Source organism: Crassostrea angulata, chromosome 10 (genome assembly GCF_025612915.1).
Source record: "Crassostrea angulata isolate pt1a10 chromosome 10, ASM2561291v2, whole genome shotgun sequence".
In the NCBI taxonomy this organism is placed as follows: domain Eukaryota; kingdom Metazoa; phylum Mollusca; class Bivalvia; order Ostreida; family Ostreidae; genus Magallana; species Magallana angulata.
In genome coordinates, this window is record NC_069120.1 from 17,829,196 (window position 1) to 17,847,387 (window position 18,192).

The 18,192-nt window shown below is 35.8% G+C and overlaps 2 protein-coding genes and 1 long non-coding RNA gene across 7 annotated transcripts; 2 read left to right on the forward strand and 1 right to left on the reverse strand.

Moving 5' to 3' along the window:
- The first annotated feature begins 1,252 nt into the window (after positions 1-1,252).
- Positions 1,253-3,762, forward strand: LOC128166870 (uncharacterized). Its single transcript, XM_052832307.1, has 3 exons — positions 1,253-1,531; positions 1,788-1,909; positions 2,239-3,762. Exons 2-3 carry the CDS (start codon positions 1,810-1,812, stop codon positions 3,408-3,410), a joined length of 1,272 nt encoding a protein of 423 aa, XP_052688267.1. The 5' UTR covers positions 1,253-1,531; positions 1,788-1,809; the 3' UTR covers positions 3,411-3,762.
- Positions 3,763-5,558: 1,796 nt separating this feature from the next.
- Positions 5,559-18,160, forward strand: LOC128166866 (serine-rich adhesin for platelets-like). 3 transcript variants are annotated; one of them, XM_052832303.1, is made up of 22 exons: positions 5,578-5,827; positions 6,938-7,098; positions 8,215-8,311; positions 8,678-8,832; positions 9,246-9,436; positions 10,715-10,916; positions 11,154-11,601; positions 12,925-13,165; positions 13,401-13,458; positions 14,143-14,399; positions 14,720-14,777; positions 14,898-15,166; positions 15,287-15,365; positions 15,444-15,649; positions 15,762-15,810; positions 15,916-16,160; positions 16,266-16,332; positions 16,445-16,680; positions 16,765-16,828; positions 16,913-17,087; positions 17,295-17,386; positions 17,495-18,160. In XM_052832303.1, exons 1-22 carry the CDS (start codon positions 5,759-5,761, stop codon positions 17,682-17,684), a joined length of 3,609 nt encoding a protein of 1,202 aa, XP_052688263.1. In that variant the 5' UTR covers positions 5,578-5,758; the 3' UTR covers positions 17,685-18,160. The 3 variants fall into 3 exon arrangements, with proteins under 3 accessions (XP_052688261.1, XP_052688263.1, XP_052688262.1); XM_052832301.1 differs by having other exon boundaries at positions 5,559-5,827; positions 11,154-13,165; XM_052832302.1 differs by lacking the exons at positions 5,578-5,827; positions 6,938-7,098; positions 8,215-8,311; positions 8,678-8,832; positions 9,246-9,436 and adding an exon at positions 10,144-10,276 and having other exon boundaries at positions 11,154-13,165.
- Positions 7,352-15,051, reverse strand: LOC128166875 (uncharacterized). Of its 3 annotated transcripts, XR_008241182.1 has the most exons (4): positions 14,923-15,051; positions 14,606-14,658; positions 8,116-8,265; positions 7,352-7,988 (listed from the first exon to the last, which is right to left on the reverse strand). It is a non-coding gene; the product is annotated as an uncharacterized LOC128166875 (long non-coding RNA). The 3 variants fall into 3 exon arrangements; XR_008241180.1 differs by lacking the exons at positions 14,606-14,658; positions 14,923-15,051 and adding an exon at positions 10,076-10,149; XR_008241181.1 differs by lacking the exons at positions 14,606-14,658; positions 14,923-15,051 and adding an exon at positions 9,179-9,319.
- Positions 18,161-18,192: the final 32 nt, after the last annotated feature.

An 18,192-nucleotide genomic window follows, 5' to 3' on the forward strand; every position in this document is an offset into this window, starting at 1 on the left:
TAATTTTCGCGCATGTAACATTTTTAATGTTACCCGTTGCCAAGTGCGTTGCTAACGCTGAGGGTAATAGTAAATATTATCAACTGCGTCTTAACCAATCAGATTTCAGTATTTAACATGAAAGTATAACAATATAATCTAATAGCATCTAAATATAAAAGGGGAATCTTTTTGTCTGGTCTGCATATGAGTTGTCATTTATTCAAATTTCAATTAAACAATAAAATGTTTTCTTTGGTGATTCATTGGGATATGAATGTAGCGACAATGCAGAAAAAATACATGGCCCGCGTTAGCGGGTTATGTAATTTTTTTTCTGCAATGATCGCCACCTTCATAACCCGCATGAATCATTAAAGAAAGCATTTTATTGTTTATACATGTATTAACTTCTTTCTTTTAACTAATTAATAAATTGATTATGAAAAGAAAGTAAAATTCACTAAATTACTGTTAACGTAGATAAGCACGTTAGCTAAAAGAAATGGTCCAATCGTCTCCTGTGAGAACTGGAGTCTGACATCGTGCAGTCCGTGATTTTTCTTAGGTCGCTGTAAGTTTCAACCAATCGATAAACAGGGCGTGTCTTGTCAGTTTCAGCCGCTGTAGCTTTCGACCAATCAATAAACGGGAAGTGTAGATTTCAGTCTGTCTGTTTCTATAGAGCTATGAGTTAACTATAAGTTTCCGTAAGAAATAGAGGGAACAATACTGGTAGATGTAATTATTTAAACAATAAAATGCTTTCTATTCTAATATATACATTCATATGAAGGTAGCGACATTGCAGAAAAAATACATAACCCGCGGGTTATATAATTTTTTTTCTGCAAGGATCGCTACCTTCATAACCCGAATGAATCATCAAAGAGAGCATTTTGTTTTTTATATTAACATCTTTCTTTCAGCTAATTGATAAATTGATTATGAAAAGTAAGTAAACTTTAATAAATTACTGTTAATGTATGTAAGTACGTTAGCTAAAAGAAATAGCCAAATCGTAATCTGTATATGAGTCTGACATTGTCATGATTATTTCGTGCAGTCCGTGATTTTTCCTAGGTCGCTGTAGGTTTGAGCCAGTCGATAAACAAGGCAGGTCGATATCTGTCCTGTCAGCTTATTGTCAGTTTCAGCCGCTGTAGATTTTGACCAATCGATAAACGGGGCGTGTAGATTTCAGTCTGGCTGTTTCTATAGAGCTATGAACTATAAGTTTCCGTAAGAAATAGAAGGAATAATACTTGGTAGATGTAAATATTTGGAAATAAATTCAAGCTTGAAATGATACATAGACCTCTTCTATGCACAGTGGAGAGGGGGGTAATGTGACCTTAGATGACCATATTTGATAAAGCCACATATCTCATTATCTGTTATAGATTATTCAGAACGTTAAGATTACACTGAAAAACTGATAACTCTATTTGATTTTTAAATCCACGGATACAAAGTAGATGCGATCAAATATAGGTTGACAAAAATTATCCATTGAGGTCCTAAAAATTAAAACGGAAGTCGCTGATGAAAAGTAAGTTAGGTAGATATTTTAAAGATTCTTTAATAGGATAAACCGTCAAAAATTTATAAACGAAAAATATGCACATAGTATACTTATTTATTCAGTTGAATGTAGTTTGGCCACTGTAAATTGTTTTGTTCATCATGTGCCGCATGGCCGAGACATCAAACTGCAACACTTAAATTGTCTGAAATGAAAATATCAAGGTGTGTGTTTTGAAATACACGCGGACACTGCATAAAACCTTGTTGGTTTGTCTATCTAGTTACAGTACAACCAGACACGAGATGATCTCTGCGCTTGAGGACAGACTTCAGAGAATAGAAGCCAAACTTGATAATATCCTTGAGCAGCGGACCATCGGGATACAACTACACAGAGCGCACGGTATGTTATTGCAACAGTTCTCCTTTTGTGTTCTCGACATCGCAATTTATCAACAAATATTAACATTTTCCAGTATCTTTGCCCGTGATAACGGCTTAAAATGGCTTAATATTGTATAAATATAAGTAATAAGGAATCATTCTTTAAATATTATGAGGTGATAATTTCGGTCGGGGCGTGATCAAATCTATCATAAAGCCCTTCGGGCTACACATTTTCGTGTATTATTTAGAATTACAATTTTGTGTATTATTTGAAATAACATTTTTCGTGTATTATTTGAAATTACATGTACATTTTTCTGTATTAATTGATTGTTTCTGTTTTAGATTACCCTGTGGCCCCACACAAGATTGCCCTCAGGAAAGCCCACAGAAAACTGCTGCAAGATTTTCATCTGGAATCAGAAATTGACAAACTCATTCAATATGACGTCATAAACCGTGAAACTTTGGACGAAATAAACAGCCACAAGAGCAGAACGAATCAGTTGCGAATATTTCTGCTAAAACTTGGATCCTATGACGCCCAAAAATTCAATGCTTTTCTTGTAGTTCTAAAAGAATCTCACGGCCATTTGGTAGAAGAACTGGAGCAATGTTTGAGGAATGCCAAAGAGGAGGATGTTAGTTTGTTTGAGGACGATAAGTTAGAAGTGACGTGTGTACGATGTCAAATCAGTAGAAGAGTCCAGCCGGAGGAAGTCATCGATGAACTGTTTTCACGGGGGATTATAGGGGCCACGGCGTTAAGAAAATACATCGATCCACAATCAGAATTTAAGGGAAGCAAGGTATGGAAGTATGTGTTTGAAAATCTAAAACTGCTTCAAAGAAACAAAATCAATGTGGCCGAAATAATGCAAGATATCCTAGAGAAGAATTACATTGACATCGCAGAAAGTATCCGTTGTCAAGGTCCTACTTCGTGGGACTGTACGTGTGAGTTGTATGAAGATCTTTCTCTTAGGAGACTGCATTCCATAAGTAACGCAAGCTCTGAAATCACACGGAAATGTGCTTCTTGTTCAACTGCCACTGAACCCTTTAATGAGGCGCATGCTCAGCACAGACAAATAGAAAGACCTTTCCTTACACCAACAGACAATGGAGCAGCATTGTCCCATCAGCGAAAAAATCCCGACATTGTGATTACTGCGGAGGACGATTACGGAAAAAAAATGTCAAGCGCTTACTTTGATTATGACAAAAATGAGACACCAGCGGAGAAAACGACACCGAGTCTGACCGTGGAGCCTGACAAGGAACAATTGTTGAAACCTCCCAACCATCTACATAAAATACTAGCTACACACCAAGCGGACACACCCACACCCGACGTCACATTCAAGAACCCGTGCTATGATGATGATGGAAACGCATCTCCACCTGAGCAGGCTGGAAAGCAACACAAGAAAGTTCCAACAAAAAAGGATATCTGGCAACAGTTCTTCTCCAACTCGCATGGTTCTTCCGTTGCATCGAGTGAATCAGGGGTATGATTGTGACGATTTCATCGTGACGTGCACCGGACAATCAAATTGTATTTCAATAAAAACTTTATTTATAAAAATTCCAGCATCCAATGCAACGCAAGGTCATTGACTCGTGGTATGGTTCAAAAGACCTGCAAAACCATCAAACAGTGTAGTTTGTCATCATGCCATTAACTATAAAGATTTGGAGACCGCAGTTACAGCTCGTTTCACAAGCCATGGCCCGGACTCCGAATAATTTTCTCAGATGGAAGAGGATTGCACATAATGATATTGGTCATGATTTTACGACGATGCGAGGACCCTTTGTCGGTGTCACAGGGAATCGGACATGCGCCGCACGATAATCATTTGACCCCCCCCCAATATATATATATATATATATATATATATATATATATATATATATATATATATATATATATATATATATATATATTTAATGTGTGTGTTTTAGAATATGATAAAATCCAGACCGGCAGACGTTTTAGTAAACCAAAACTTTATCATATAAGTTGAAGTTTGGTATCTGTCTCGTGTCTTGTTGGGAAACTATACTTTATCTAAATGCAAAAAGCCAAAAATAAGATACATGTAGATATGGTTGTATATAATATGTGAATGTAGATGTTAAAATGTTTGATGTTGAATTATTTGGTTTAGGTCTTTATGTACACGTGATTTTTCAAATTTTGTTGTCTGATAGTGCGATTTTTCTTTTATAATATCTATAACAGTGAGGTGAAGTAGTTTTCATGTTACCGTGTATATCAAAGAGTATCACTTGGTTTAATCTTGAAATCTATTTTTTTTTTGGGGTATATATTTTTCAACTTTAATATGAATGGATTTTATTAGCCTATACATGTACTCAATAAATTAAATATAACACGCTTATATGTCCGTGTGTTTGAAATCAAAGTCTGAATGAATAAATTCGTTATCTATGTATTTTCGAAATGTTTGTAAACAGTGGCGTGGAAAGAAAAAGCTTTCACTTAATCTGGAGTAGTCAATTTATAATTCCATCCCCTCAAACAGTGTAATGTGAAGATAAAAATCCGCATATTTGTGAACTTACCTGTATGTCAATTTGATATCGCACCCATTCTCTATACAGATTAGGCAGAATATCATAGAAGACTTGGGTGTGTACAAATCCACCTAGTCACACCCCATCGATCATCCTCACGTTAAGGGACTCATCGCTTGTAGCACAAATTGGTTTATAATCGATTATTATTTGATTAGGAAGTGAGTGTTGCAACATTTTTTTCTATATTGCAAATCAAAAATTCTTTAAAAATTTAGGCTTTGAAAAGAAAACAAAACACGTTACATAATCAACTTTTTTTACCATTTCAGATTTTAAGGTGGTATGGGACACCTCTAAATTGCGACGTACTTCCAACTGAAATAAACAGTAAAATTTTAAAGTATAATTTCATAATTTTTCTTTCTCCTAATTGACACCTAACTGCAAAGCGCAATGAGTTAGAGCGTTAAATTCGAATCTGCAAGTTATGAGCTCGAATCCCGCCAGGGCTTTTATAATTTTAACATCCAAAAATTTTTGAAATAAATTTTTTGGTTAAATATTGTAAAATTTTAAAACTCTGGAATGATGAATGTATCTTGATTTTTATGAATTTTTATCTACATTTATATCGCCATACCACCTGAAAATACCAAAGCAACGAAAACTTAATCATAAAATGAAAAAAAAACCGCTTTAAAGATTGTGTATGAAAGTTACAATGTATATGTATATCTTATTAAAGTTAAAGTTGTATTCATTGTTATCACAATTAATGCATATAATATTCTGAATTGTTTGACTGCAAAATAATTTTTAATCAAGAACTGTTTGGGACGCAGAGTTGGCTTAAAAAAATGACAACATGTTTATCGAGTCACCATATCTAAACAAAATAGTTTGGTTTTTATTTGTTTGGTTTTTAATTGTGTCACCCTTAATGACGGTCTTACGTCGACAATGACACATCGTCATTCAAACCCCTGATAACGGGATAACGGACCCCCTTTCTCAGACTCTGTCCACAGCGCAAAGCCAACCATCTTATCGGGGCCTTCAGCACTTTTGCAACAGAAGTCTCAGATATTACGGAGGTCTAAACTCATTGTTTAAAAGAATTTAAGCGGGTTTGGTCCATTATTTACATTTGTTTATGCTGTACAAGGGGTGGCTCTGATAAAGTTCGTGTCTGTATTGCTAGGCGTCGGTCGCCTCCCCCAGAATATGGTCGCAGCAGAGCTTAAGTAAAATAAATTCACCACCGATTATAAATATTGGAACTGTTATCATATTAGAACTTTGTTTGTTTGTGAAGAAAATGGATGCCATGCGGATGGCTTTGGAATTTCTTATTCTTCTTTGCATTGTTTCTAGAATTTCAGCTCAGGTAAGATATCTTATTATTTTTATCATTAATTTTGTAAAAATACATGTATGTTTCAATCATTTTAATTCCTTTGATTTTTATTTATATAAAGAAGTTTTTTTTTTAAAATTAAATAACATTTAAGAATGTTATTCAATAAACGAGAGAGGGGGAAGGGGATAAATCTTGAACTAAAATTTCAAAATGCTATAAAACAATATTTTAGTACACTGCGTTTGGAAAAAAGCATTTAAACAAACATAAAAAAATAAGTTAATTTTCTTTTAATTCTTTACTTTGAGCAATGTAAATCACAAAAATGCCAAATAACATACATATGACTCTGTAACTAGGAGATCGTAAATTGTGGAAGATATTCAGAGATATTTGAATGTCCGACGGTCTCGTCTTAATTTCGGAAAAGTCGGCGAAATAAAGAGATTTATTTAGAAACCGAAGTATGCGGCATGTTAACCGTACCAACTTTTGTATTAAAAAATGAGAGTATACCTTAATTATTGTCGAGTAAATATTCAAACTCAGACATATTATAGTAAATGTTCTGACAGTGTTTGCTTGGTTGAAAAATTTAAACAGATATTTTGATATTAATGATGTCAAAATATTTGAAGGATTTTGATATGAATGATGTCGATTTCTAATGCGCAGCGAAAGAAATCAAAATTATACTCATTTTAAATAATATTTATTATAATAAAAAATAATGTTGCATGTATTTATAGGTTTCTTTACTTTATAAACAAGAATATTACATGTTATACATATACATAACCTTTGTAATTAGGTTTGTGAAGATTTAAAAAATCCACCTTCATCACACACACAAAAACCGACTTATCTTTGTTTCATCACTTGTTTATTGATTTTTCAAATTAAACGACTGAACGGTTACAATACATTGTATGTGAAACTGGAACATTTGATCGCCCCCCCCCCCCCCCCCCAACCCAACTTTTTTAAGACTTAAAGGAGTTTGAATATCGAGATTGTTAAAATACTTGGTATCATTATTATCATACACCGATGAGCTGTGTTGCCCAAACTTTTATTTTCTGTATAAACAATACATATCTTTCTACAAGTGTGCCATTTTGTGATGTTGTTTCACAGGAGAGCCCCCGGGCGACTTTGTTTATCACCCTGAAGGAGTACAACAACACTAACAGTGAGCTGTATAATGGACAGTGCTGTGACGGCCCGCCCTCCAGGAAGTGTAGCTCAGACAGATGTGATTACGATATCAACATATGCGTGACCACCAATGGGAACGGGTAAATTTTCCATGTTTATTGTAAATCTACCATTGGGTATTTGTAAGCATATTGTATTCTTATATATTGCATGATTCTTGGCAATGGACATAAATGTTTCGTACAGTTATACCGTAATTAGAAGAAGCAAGAACTATTATAATCTACCAAATTTGAAGAAAAGTATGCTGTATAATCTTTAACTAAATTGCGTTAAGATGTAAAACAGACGATCTGTAAATCTTTCGAAGAGGTTAAAACATAACATGTAAAAAAAAAAATAATATTTTTATTATAAACTCAAATGATTACAGGTCTGATTTGCTATTTGCACAGAAAGGTAAGATCGTGGACAAAAGATGACAATCGGTAACAATACAGTACACTTGTTAAAGACAAATGGAAGAACACAATTCTTTGATATAAATACTTTTCAAAGAGCGTTGATTGTAAAATATGCATGCCATACTTGTAGACGTTACTCACTACGGTTTGAAAGTTATAGCCAAATACCAAAGTTCTACCAGAGATCTTCCAGGGCATAAACTACAGAAAAAATGAACAATTTTCCAAGTATAGCTCCATTTGGTAAAACAGTTTTTGATCTTTGAAATTGCTTGGCAGTGACAACTCTTTGAATTTGAAAGGTCAATTTTTAACACAATGGTTGTTTGATTCGCACGACATTTGGCGATACAGGATGTTTATAAAACATTGGCAGAATTTGTATTTCTTCTATGAATCATGACGCATTGCAATCCTTGTTTGGCAAAAACAGGACAAGGAAGTCTTTATCTGTTCGTTTCAACAAAATCCTCAAAGAATGAATATACTGGGACCGACGAATATTATAGTGAATGAATCACAGCAAGTAGCTAGTTGATTTTCAGAACCGTGTCATACGTCTTAATCTAAAAATTTGAAAACATAGTTATATTCTTAAGATAAAATTACCACAAAAACATACATATGGTTCCATGTATTTTAACGTTTTGTATCAACTTTTTCCCTTTCATTGAAAAAAGAAATGATTAATACTTATAACCACAATGACGTCAGAATATTCCATCAAAGATCAATGAGTGAAACTGTCATGATTTTCATCTCAGTATAAATCTTTTTTCTTTCGTTGTGTAGCTCCTGGTGTCATTCCACGCAACTAGATGTAGACCAACCACCGGAACTTGTCTTCAATGAGAATGGACAGAATGTACTGGTTATTTCAGAATGGAAGGTGTGTTTATTGTTGATACACTGCTAAGTCATCAAAAATATAAAACGACAGTCATTTACTAAGTACATCAGCTTTAAAATTAAATAATATGTATATTTTCATTGCTTTTGTATGGAACAACTTAGAATACTTTATCTTATGAGTTCGGGCCTGGCATGGGATTTTTTCTTATAGTTTTCATATTCACACGAAATTTAAGTGTATTTCATGGCCAAATACTGTTAATTTCGTATTTTTAGAATGGTTATTTCTAAATATGGTGTACTTTAACGTTCTAGTATATTAGTACATTTTAAAGTTATTTTTAAAACTATTACAATTAATATTTTTTTATTATTTATTTTTGATTAAAATTACACATTGTAGGGAAGTGCACGAATAGATATTAATATCAGTGACACAGATGGTCCAAACACCCAACAGCTTGTCGATAGTTTCACCTTCTTTTACATTGAAAAGGGAGGAAAAACACCCAAGTTCAGAGAACTGGTCTTGAACGGTTCACGTGTAAGACCGTCAAGGTAACCAATCAGATCTGTTTCATGTTGTAAATTTTGAATTTACAAGGTGGGTGTAAATACAAAATGTACAACATGACAAATGTACACCCACCTAGTAAATTCAAAATTTACATGACATCTGATGCATCACAGTTTCTTACATAGTTATAATCTGTTTACATTATTTAACATTGCAATGATTCTAGTTAGTTATATATAATCTATTTTTACATCGACAACATGTCAAACTATCGTTTTTGGGTCAAACCGCATTCATAAATATTTCTAAATTTTTAAAGTTGTCGTCATTTAAAACATTTAATTCAAAGTATATAAATGAAGTAAAGACCGACAAAATAATCCATACCTTGGATTACATCTCTTGCTTTCCTTGACATTCCAATTTCGATTGTTCTATTATGACATTTACCCAGGCTGCGACTGTCCATGGGGGTACAGTGTCAGACCTACTATTACGGGGACCAGTGTTCTGTATTCTGTATCCCCTCGGTGGACTGTAAGGGACACTACTCTTGTGACGAGAAGACGGGGACCAAAATCTGTGACCAGGGCTGGGAGGGTGAGGACTGCACCAGACCCACAGTCAAAGAGGGAAACTGCATCTGTAAGTTTGCTCTTTACAGCTTTTCTTGACCGCAAAGCACAGGGGCCAAGCCCGTTTTAACATTAATTTCAATGTAACCATAAATAAAGAAAGGGGTCGAACTCTGACCCAGATAAAAAACTACCAGCTCGCTTCAAAAGCCTAATAAATCAATTAATTTTTAAAACACTCGCAATATGCATGTATTTTTCAAAAAGTAATGTCTGAGATACACTCATGCCGAATTTCAAGTTGATGGGTCTTAAAATAGCGGAGATATACGTCATTATTCTCTCGAAGTCGCCAGTTTATTTTTACTCGGACATTTACCCGTCCAGGGCTCACGATAGGAGTTTGCCTATGACAACAGCTGTTTTGCAACAAGTCGAGAAACATTCGCACTAATCTTTTAAAATTTCACATCAAACGTATATATAAAATATTATTTCAAATGGATGGCACAAATTGGGCGTGGAAAGGTTAAAGTGTTGAATTCTTAACCACGTGAATAAGTGACAAGTCGACATAATTATCTGACAAGTCGACATCAAGATTTGACAAGTCGGCATAATTATCTGACAAGTGGTGGCAGATCTATGCCACCATACTACTTACATACAAAAACTCCGATAAACTTCCTTAAATACTCTCCTTACTGACCTTTTATTCTGCAACCACATTGACCTCTGACAGGGCCAGCCATTTTGACGTCTTCGAGAAAGACTGATTCTAATTGGACCATCAGGAATATTAACCAATGAATAGCTATCACAATGGCCGGTCTGGTCAGAAGTTGATGTAGCTGCAGAATAAAAGTTCAGTTTGGAGAGTATTTAAGGAATTTTATCGGAATTTAAGGATGTAAGTAGCATACGTTTGATGTTAGATTTTAAAAGATTAGTGCGAATGTTTCTTGACTTGTTGCAACACTGCTGTTGTCATAAGTAAAATCCCATCGTGAGCCCTGGCCGATAAATGTCCGAGTAAAAATAAACTGGCGACTTCGAGAGAATAATGACGTATATCTCCGCTATTTTAAGACCCATCAACTTGAAATTCGGCATGAGTGTATCTCAGACATTACTTTTCTGGAAAAATACCCGGTACATGCATATTGCGAGTGTTTCAAAAATTAACTGGTAGTTTTTTTATCTGGGTCAGAGTTCGACTCCTTTCTTCATTTTTGGTTACATTGAAATTAATGTTAAAACGGGCTTGGCCCCTGTGCCGCAAAGCAAATGAGAGGTGTTTTAACTCTCAGCGCTGAAAGATACAAAGTACATGAAATTTTTTTTACAGCCAATCCTTGTCAAAATGGAGGAACATGTTCCGTAGATAAGTTCAGCAACACAACCGATGGCGATTTCTTTTGCTGTTGTCCAGAGGGGTATACAGGCAGTCAGTGCGACAGAGACATTAACGAATGCCAATCGAGCCCATGCCAATATGGCGGAACCTGTTTCAACACTAATGGCGGTTATATTTGTAAATGCCATCCTAGGTACATCGATAAAATTTAAGTCAAGCGTTTCTGAGTATAGTTTAATTTCCCCTAAAATCCACGTACGTCGTATGGCACTGTATATTTTATAAAAATATAGAAGTTAATATTCTCTAAAAAATTCAGTGCATTTTGTAATTATTGCTCCCCCATATTTTTAGAAGAGCAGCTCCAGCTTTACAAGCGTTTTCCATTCTATTTTTTTATATGGACATTTTTGTTTAATTTTTTGGAAAGGTTCCGTGGTATGAACTGTGAAACTCCCACAACATGTGCTGATAATCCATGTGGAATCGGGTCATGTTCCCAAACCAGTAACGACACATTTTCTTGTCAATGCCCTCCAAATTTCTCTGGTTCGTTTTGCGAAAACGAAGTCACAACTTCAACTGTTATGACAACATCGACAACAACACCGAGTACAACAACAACACCAACTACAACTTCAACAACCACAACAATACCAACTACAACAACAAAAGTGACGACGAGAACAACTCCCTCGACAACAAAAGTCACAACCCCGACGACCATGACAACACCAATGACACAATCGACAGAGAGTCCAACTACACCTTCTTTGACATCAGAAATTAGATCAACAACTTTCTCTGTCCTCAACACAATGACTCCTTCTGAGAATTCATCACCATCACCATCAACACTAACGCCATTTGCTGGAAAGGTATCTTATAAGTGTCCGGTCAATGCATGCAAACACAACGGTAAATGCGTGAACGGTGCATGTCATTGTCGGGCTGGGTTTTCAGGACGGCTTTGTCAAAGGGAGGATATAGAATGCAAGATAAATTCGTGTTTGAATGGGGGCTATTGTAATGATAATGTTGGAAATTATACTTGTGATTGTCCTAGTGGCTTTGTAGGGTCTAGATGTGAAAAGCCTGTTGGAAATGGTACTCAGAGTACCATTTCTCCAACAAAAAGTGCATGCGGGTATTGTGGCAATGGGTCTTGTTCTGTGTTAGAAAATGGAACTGCAGTCTGCATGTGTAATCCTGGTTTTAGTGGAAAGACTTGCACGTACTCAAAAAACAGGTGTCGTCCTTATTCAGCTGCTTTATGTTTAAAAGGTGGCGAATGCATAGTCAATTCGTATCGTACAAACACAGAGGTTTGTCCGAAAGACTGGGACGGTCCTCTTTGCAGAAATGAATCTATTTCTTTGCTCCGAGACCTGGAGTGTCCACGGGTTGTGTGTAAGAACGATGGCCACTGCTTCAATGGCAGGTGCTGTTGCCGGCCCGGATACACAGGCGAGTTTTGTCAGGAGGAAATTCTGCACTGTGATAGCAGTCCATGTAAAAACGGGGCCACGTGCATTAATTTGTACAACGACTATGAATGTACCTGCATGGCGGGGTTTACTGGAAGATCATGTGATGTATCTCTTATACAGCCACTATCTTCCACAACTTCAACAGTATCATCTACATTGCCAACAACAACCAAAACAACGTCACTTTCTTCATTAACAACAAAAGCAACAACAACCGAATCTTCTACAACTGATCAACCATCGTCAGAAGAGACAACAACAACAGCAACAACAACCAAATCTTCTACAACTGATCAACCAACGTCAGATGAGACGACAACAACAACAACAGAAGAAACAAAGCAGCTGACAACTGATTCAATCTCAACAGTTGTTCTCGAAACGTCATCATTAACTGCGTCAACAAGTCCATCGATGATTTCGGCCTCCACCCCAGATGTTACATCAGAATCCATTGGTGCCACAAGCGAGAGCACCAGTCCTGGAACCACACAGGACAGAGAAACAACTGCTTCTACTGACTCGTTTTTTGCTCGCTGTAGAGGTTATCAGTGCTTTTTTAATAGATCTTGCATCGATACATCATATGGTAGAACTAAATGTAAATGCATGAAAGTGGACTTGGCTTCTTTTTACATAGTTAATTGCACGTTCGTAGATTTTCCGTCGACAACTGTCGCATCTAGCGTAGGTTCAAGCTCGTCATTTCAGACCTCCCCACCCTTGGTGAACACCTCTGGGACAACAGACAGTATACCGACCACTACACAGCTACCACAAAGCACCGCTAGATCCACCCATCCATCCTCGCCCCCCACCACAGCAGTTGTGACAACATCAGAATCCCCTCATACAGGAAACAACTCGGTAACACTTAGCGGAAAAATTCCCGATAAGGACATTCCAGCCGTGAAAGAAGCGATAACAAATGCTATCAAAAACACGACTAAAGGTAAACATTTACAATTTTCTAGACACTGTCACGCCAATTCAAAACAGATTAAAGGGATGCCAAAAACGACGACACAGGTTGTATAGAAGCAGCGTAAGTGTCAAAAGTGACATACAAATAAATAAATTGAATTGTTTAGGCGAAATGTAATCATAGTTCTGATGACATATCTGAAGTCTTTAATACCTAGTAGATCATTATGTTCCTTTCATTTCTAACACCCTTTTTTCTACAGGTGAAAACTGCACAGACTTGAACATCTTGGACAAAGAGTATTTATACAGTATATCAAGGCAAGATAATCTTATAATCACTTGGTTGGTGGGAATACTCCCCAAAATATTGAAAAGGAAGTCCAAAAAATATCTTGGTTCCGGTTCTTCAATTCCTAAAACAGTGGAAAGAAAGGGAGCTTCAGTTACATAAGCAATTTTCACTTTATTCACTTTCAAAACTCAATGAGTTCCAGTTAAAAAACCGATTCAATGTCTCTGATAATTAGTGTTCTCGCAATTAATGCATCTTCGTCGGTATAAAATAAATATGAATAATAAAATGAAAATATGAAAGTTATGAAAATTCATTCGTAATTTTATGGTTCACTGATTGCAAATCACATTTTTCATATTTTATCCAAATTGCTTCCATCATCTACAGTATTTGAATTTCATCTTATAAATAAACGATCTTTTTTAGGAATGTTAGAAAACCTACTTACTTCAATTTGCAACCAGTACATAGAAGTCTTATCTTGCTTTTTCAAAAATTATGTGATCATCTAGCTTTATCCTTTCTACAAATCATGAATATGCATCGGATTACTAAAACTTAAACTCTGGTAAACTGTCATGTAGCTTACTACTTATTGAAAAAAAAAATGTCATCACATTAAGATGTAATAATTCATTAAGGGTATTGTACCCAAATGTGAACATTTAAATTTGATTTTTCATTGGGTTTTGCTTTTTTTTGTTTAGAGTACCCGAGGTTTTCACAAAAATCATCTACAATAGCTCCGATTGCCCGGATGAGTCAAACTTGCAAAAAAATCCCAACCTCACACACTCTTTGAGCAGTCAGCTGGCTCACTCGGGGTCCCTCGGCGGTCACAGTGTGTATGGAGGAAAAACCTCGGAGCTTGGACGGAGTTTCGATGTTCCACTGATTGGATACGTGTACGCTACGGACAGGAGACACATCAAAGATGCTATCAAAAGGACCTGGTCAAACGCAGGTATCTACTGAAGTGTTACCAATAACTAACAATGATGTCTTTGTTGATGACTTACCGATAAGAGCAACTGTGTACATTATATCGACAGAGGCACAATGAACACGTGTATCTATGTACATGTATGGTCAATGCATGTAAATACACGTAGTGGTATAAGTACAGTATGACTTTTGTATTTCCATTGGAGGTATCTGAATATCTCTTACCTTTGTATGTCTTACCTGCGGCGGCATCTGTATTGTCTCACATATAGTCTTACCTAAATGTTTTATGTAAAAACCATAAGTAATGTTCGGTTTATACATTTATATTTATTGTAGGAAACAAGCAAGTCGATGTTCTTATTGTTGATGCTGCATACCAAATTGGACAATACGGGTATTTTCTTTCGCATATTGGCATTATTAAAAAAACGAGCATAACGTTAAATCTTGCAATTCGGTTACAGTAGTTTTAACTTTTGAATCCCACTATACAAGTTAAACTTTTCCGTTTCAGAATATACATTACTGACATTACTTACCTGGTTACGAGTGGAATGAAACTGTTACACCCGAAAACGGAAAAAATTCCCCAGGAGTCAGCATTGTACGACCAGTTTCACAGAGAATTTCCGGACGGGCGGATACTGATGTATTCTGGGAAAACGCGATACGGATATGAATCCGGATTGCGACTATCCCTGCAACAAATGAAGCGAACAACTGCCCTGAATGCGGCAGAACTCCAGGATAAAGCGTTGACGGCGTGGAATAACGTCATCAAAGGTATAGTGGTGACGTTGGCATAAGTATCCGGTAATTCGGTTATCCAGTAATTCGGTTATCCAGTAATTCCATAAGAAAACGGTAGATGAATTCTAGATAATGTTTTCCTCTTTTGTTCAGATAAAAAGATCTGTCCTCAGTCGGGCTGTGATGTTGATATGACGATCTCACCCCTGGAATTAACACCTACAAAACAAAGGTAAAAAAAATAAAGATGATATTGTCTTGAAATTATTTATCAATATTTGAATGACTTAATAAGTATTTCATTTTACAGGTCAGCCGATGTTGTCTTTTATCCATCAATAAACCAAAATCTTAACACAGACTCGACAATGTGGGACGCACTAAAATCAAGAATGTCTGCATATTACGATATTTGTGATAATTGCAAATATACTAGACGGCATTTTATTAATGTAGCGGGGAGAATAAAGCTCAAAGATGAAACTAAGATTAAAAATAAAATCAAAGCAATTCAAGGTGAGTATGAATTTACTTTTTCCGATTGTTCTATAGCATCTTCTTTATTTTCATTGTATATATATATATATACACTCTAAAGTTCATTGGATTTAATTTCTTTTATTTCCAGCAACGAATGATGATCATTGGGAAAAATCTGCCTTTATAGGAAATAAAAAGTAAGATCTATCAAACTCTTAAATATTTTTAAATTTGCTTGATTCATCAGAAAGATATTTCCATGTTCATGTCATTACAATAATTGAATGTCTTTGTCATTTAAGTTCCATTGCGACAAGAATGTATTACATACCCAGTAGTCCTAACGATACAAAGACCTCGTGGCCAAGACCGGATATGAGTGGAATGTTGGATCGCATCAACAGCTCTCTGGGAAGCATCAACCGGAAGCTAGCTGTAAATAGGATAAGAGAGCTGCATGAAGTTGTACTGACAGACATAATACCAAACTCAGAGAAGCCCAAGATATTAGACCTTATTCTGAAGGCTTGGTCATCTACCAACAAACGTATAAAATCAAATTTTAATTCCATTACTAGTAGCTATTTGTTTTCAATATATCACACAATTTGTTTGTCGATTCTAATATTAAATAAATATGAAACTATTTCAGATGTATCTAAAAAGGATTTGAATGCTGCCATTCACTTATGGAATACAAACTATGTTTCCCCAACAGGGTAAAAATATATGATTTCTTACTTATGGTTACTTTCAGAGAGAGTCATTACATCTATTATTGATGATAATGAATAGTGTAAAAAAATGACTGTGCTGTTTTCCAATTTATAGAACAACAGTCACACTACTAAGGTACACTTTAAGTGTCCTGAGCGCAGACTCTAGTGTAGCAGCATTGTCCCGGCCCAGTGGCGGTGTTATCAAGGAAGCCATGAAGTCTTCACCGATAAAGTACTGCGACTGTAAAGCTTACAAAGTCAGGATGCTGTGGACAAAAGATATGAAGGAATTCAACTCAACGGTCATTCAAGAATCCGTATCGAATGCGTGGGTCGCGGCAAATGACGGTAGCCATTGCAAACTTCTACAGATCATTTTGTTGTCTATATTTTCTATTAGCAACTCTTTAAATACATTTTTTTCTTATTCAGGTTTTGGTCTAATTATTCCAACGTCCGTCATCAACTCAGAGGCCGGATATGTTGCCGGATCCGGGTAAGTAAATTAATAATATCCACAAGACAATAATTAACGTGTCTTTTAGAAAATTATGTTTGCCATACAGTGTTTTCATTGCAGAGAGAATGTCCGCATGTACACATACTTCATAAAACCACGAATTGGACCGAAGAAAGTGGACGAGGATGATTTGGACGAGCCCACTTCCGCTCAATTAGAACAGGAATTGTCAAAGCGAGTGCCAGGATCACGTGTTTATTCTTCAGCGTCAAAAAAATCTGAGCCAAAAGGAACGGTGAGGTTTTACTTTTCCGATTTCACATATTCTGATCAAATATGTTCTGTCTGATCACGTTTCACAATATCGTGTTTATAAATCATTCGCGGTGGAAATCTTAAATTTTAGCGGAGCAATAAATGATTTCGTCTTAATAGGTGATTACATGTATTGAAAATCTTAAAATATTTAAATTGAGTTTATAGAACTTGTTTCTGTCCCCAGGAATGGTGGGTGTACTTAGTTATAGGGATCGGGTGTCTAGCCTTAGTGATTCTGTTGCTCACTCTTCTGATCACGGCTCTGCGAGCAAGAAGGTATACTTTATTGATTATCAAACTTTTCTCAATCAAAACAAAACGATTTTTCTCAACGTATTCATTTTCTGTCTTATGTCTTATGGTTTCCTAAATTTTGATTTCCAGTCATCGTCAATCAAGAACGCTGAAACAGGATCCCAAACAGGTGAATGGGTTCGACAAGGAGCACTTTTCTAAGGAACCTGTGATGGAGAAAAATTCAAACGGTCTTTATACTGTAGAGGACGAGGATACGGACTATTCTAAGACCACATACATCGTAAATACTGCGTTCTCAGACACACACCAGGAGTGAAGAGGACCGGAAGTGGAGCAAAGCGCGATAACTGTGTCAAACAAGATTCCTCCACTGGAACAAAGATGAAGAACCAGTCGTGCAATAAATGTACCCAGAAAGAAGATTTCAAGTGACAATGGATCAGAGATCTCTTACAAATGTATTAATAGCTTTTGAAGTGTGGATGTGCATGCTTGATGGTATATTTGAACACGTGCATAGATACAGAATCATTATGACATTTTACATACATGTATATGTCAATTGATGCTTTTATTTCATTTCTTTATATTATAATATTATACCCATACATGTAAAAAGCTTTTAAAATAGTTTTTAGTCCTTATTACATGCATAATTTCATTTCAACGAATAAAGATTGTACATATCTTATGTAAAACAATCAATTATTCATAATATCGTTTACCTTAAGGTGATAGTTCATCATCTAATCATGTTAATTTTCCAATTAAACAGTGATGATATAAACGTGAGGAGAAAAAACCCTCCAGACCACATCTGTTTA

Excerpts from the sequence above, each read along its gene's own strand:
- LOC128166870 (XM_052832307.1), top strand. The coding sequence starts at position 1,810 with ATGATCTCTGCGCTTGAGGACAGACTTCAGAGAATAGAAGCCAAACTT. Across the intron at positions 1,910-2,238 it reads ACAACTACACAGAGCGCACG|ATTACCCTGTGGCCCCACAC; the intron begins GTATGTTATTGC and ends TTTCTGTTTTAG.
- LOC128166866 (XM_052832301.1), top strand. The coding sequence starts at position 5,759 with ATGGATGCCATGCGGATGGCTTTGGAATTTCTTATTCTTCTTTGCATT. Across the intron at positions 8,312-8,677 it reads TGGTTATTTCAGAATGGAAG|GGAAGTGCACGAATAGATAT; the intron begins GTGTGTTTATTG and ends TACACATTGTAG. Across the intron at positions 17,387-17,494 it reads ACGGCTCTGCGAGCAAGAAG|TCATCGTCAATCAAGAACGC; the intron begins GTATACTTTATT and ends TTTGATTTCCAG.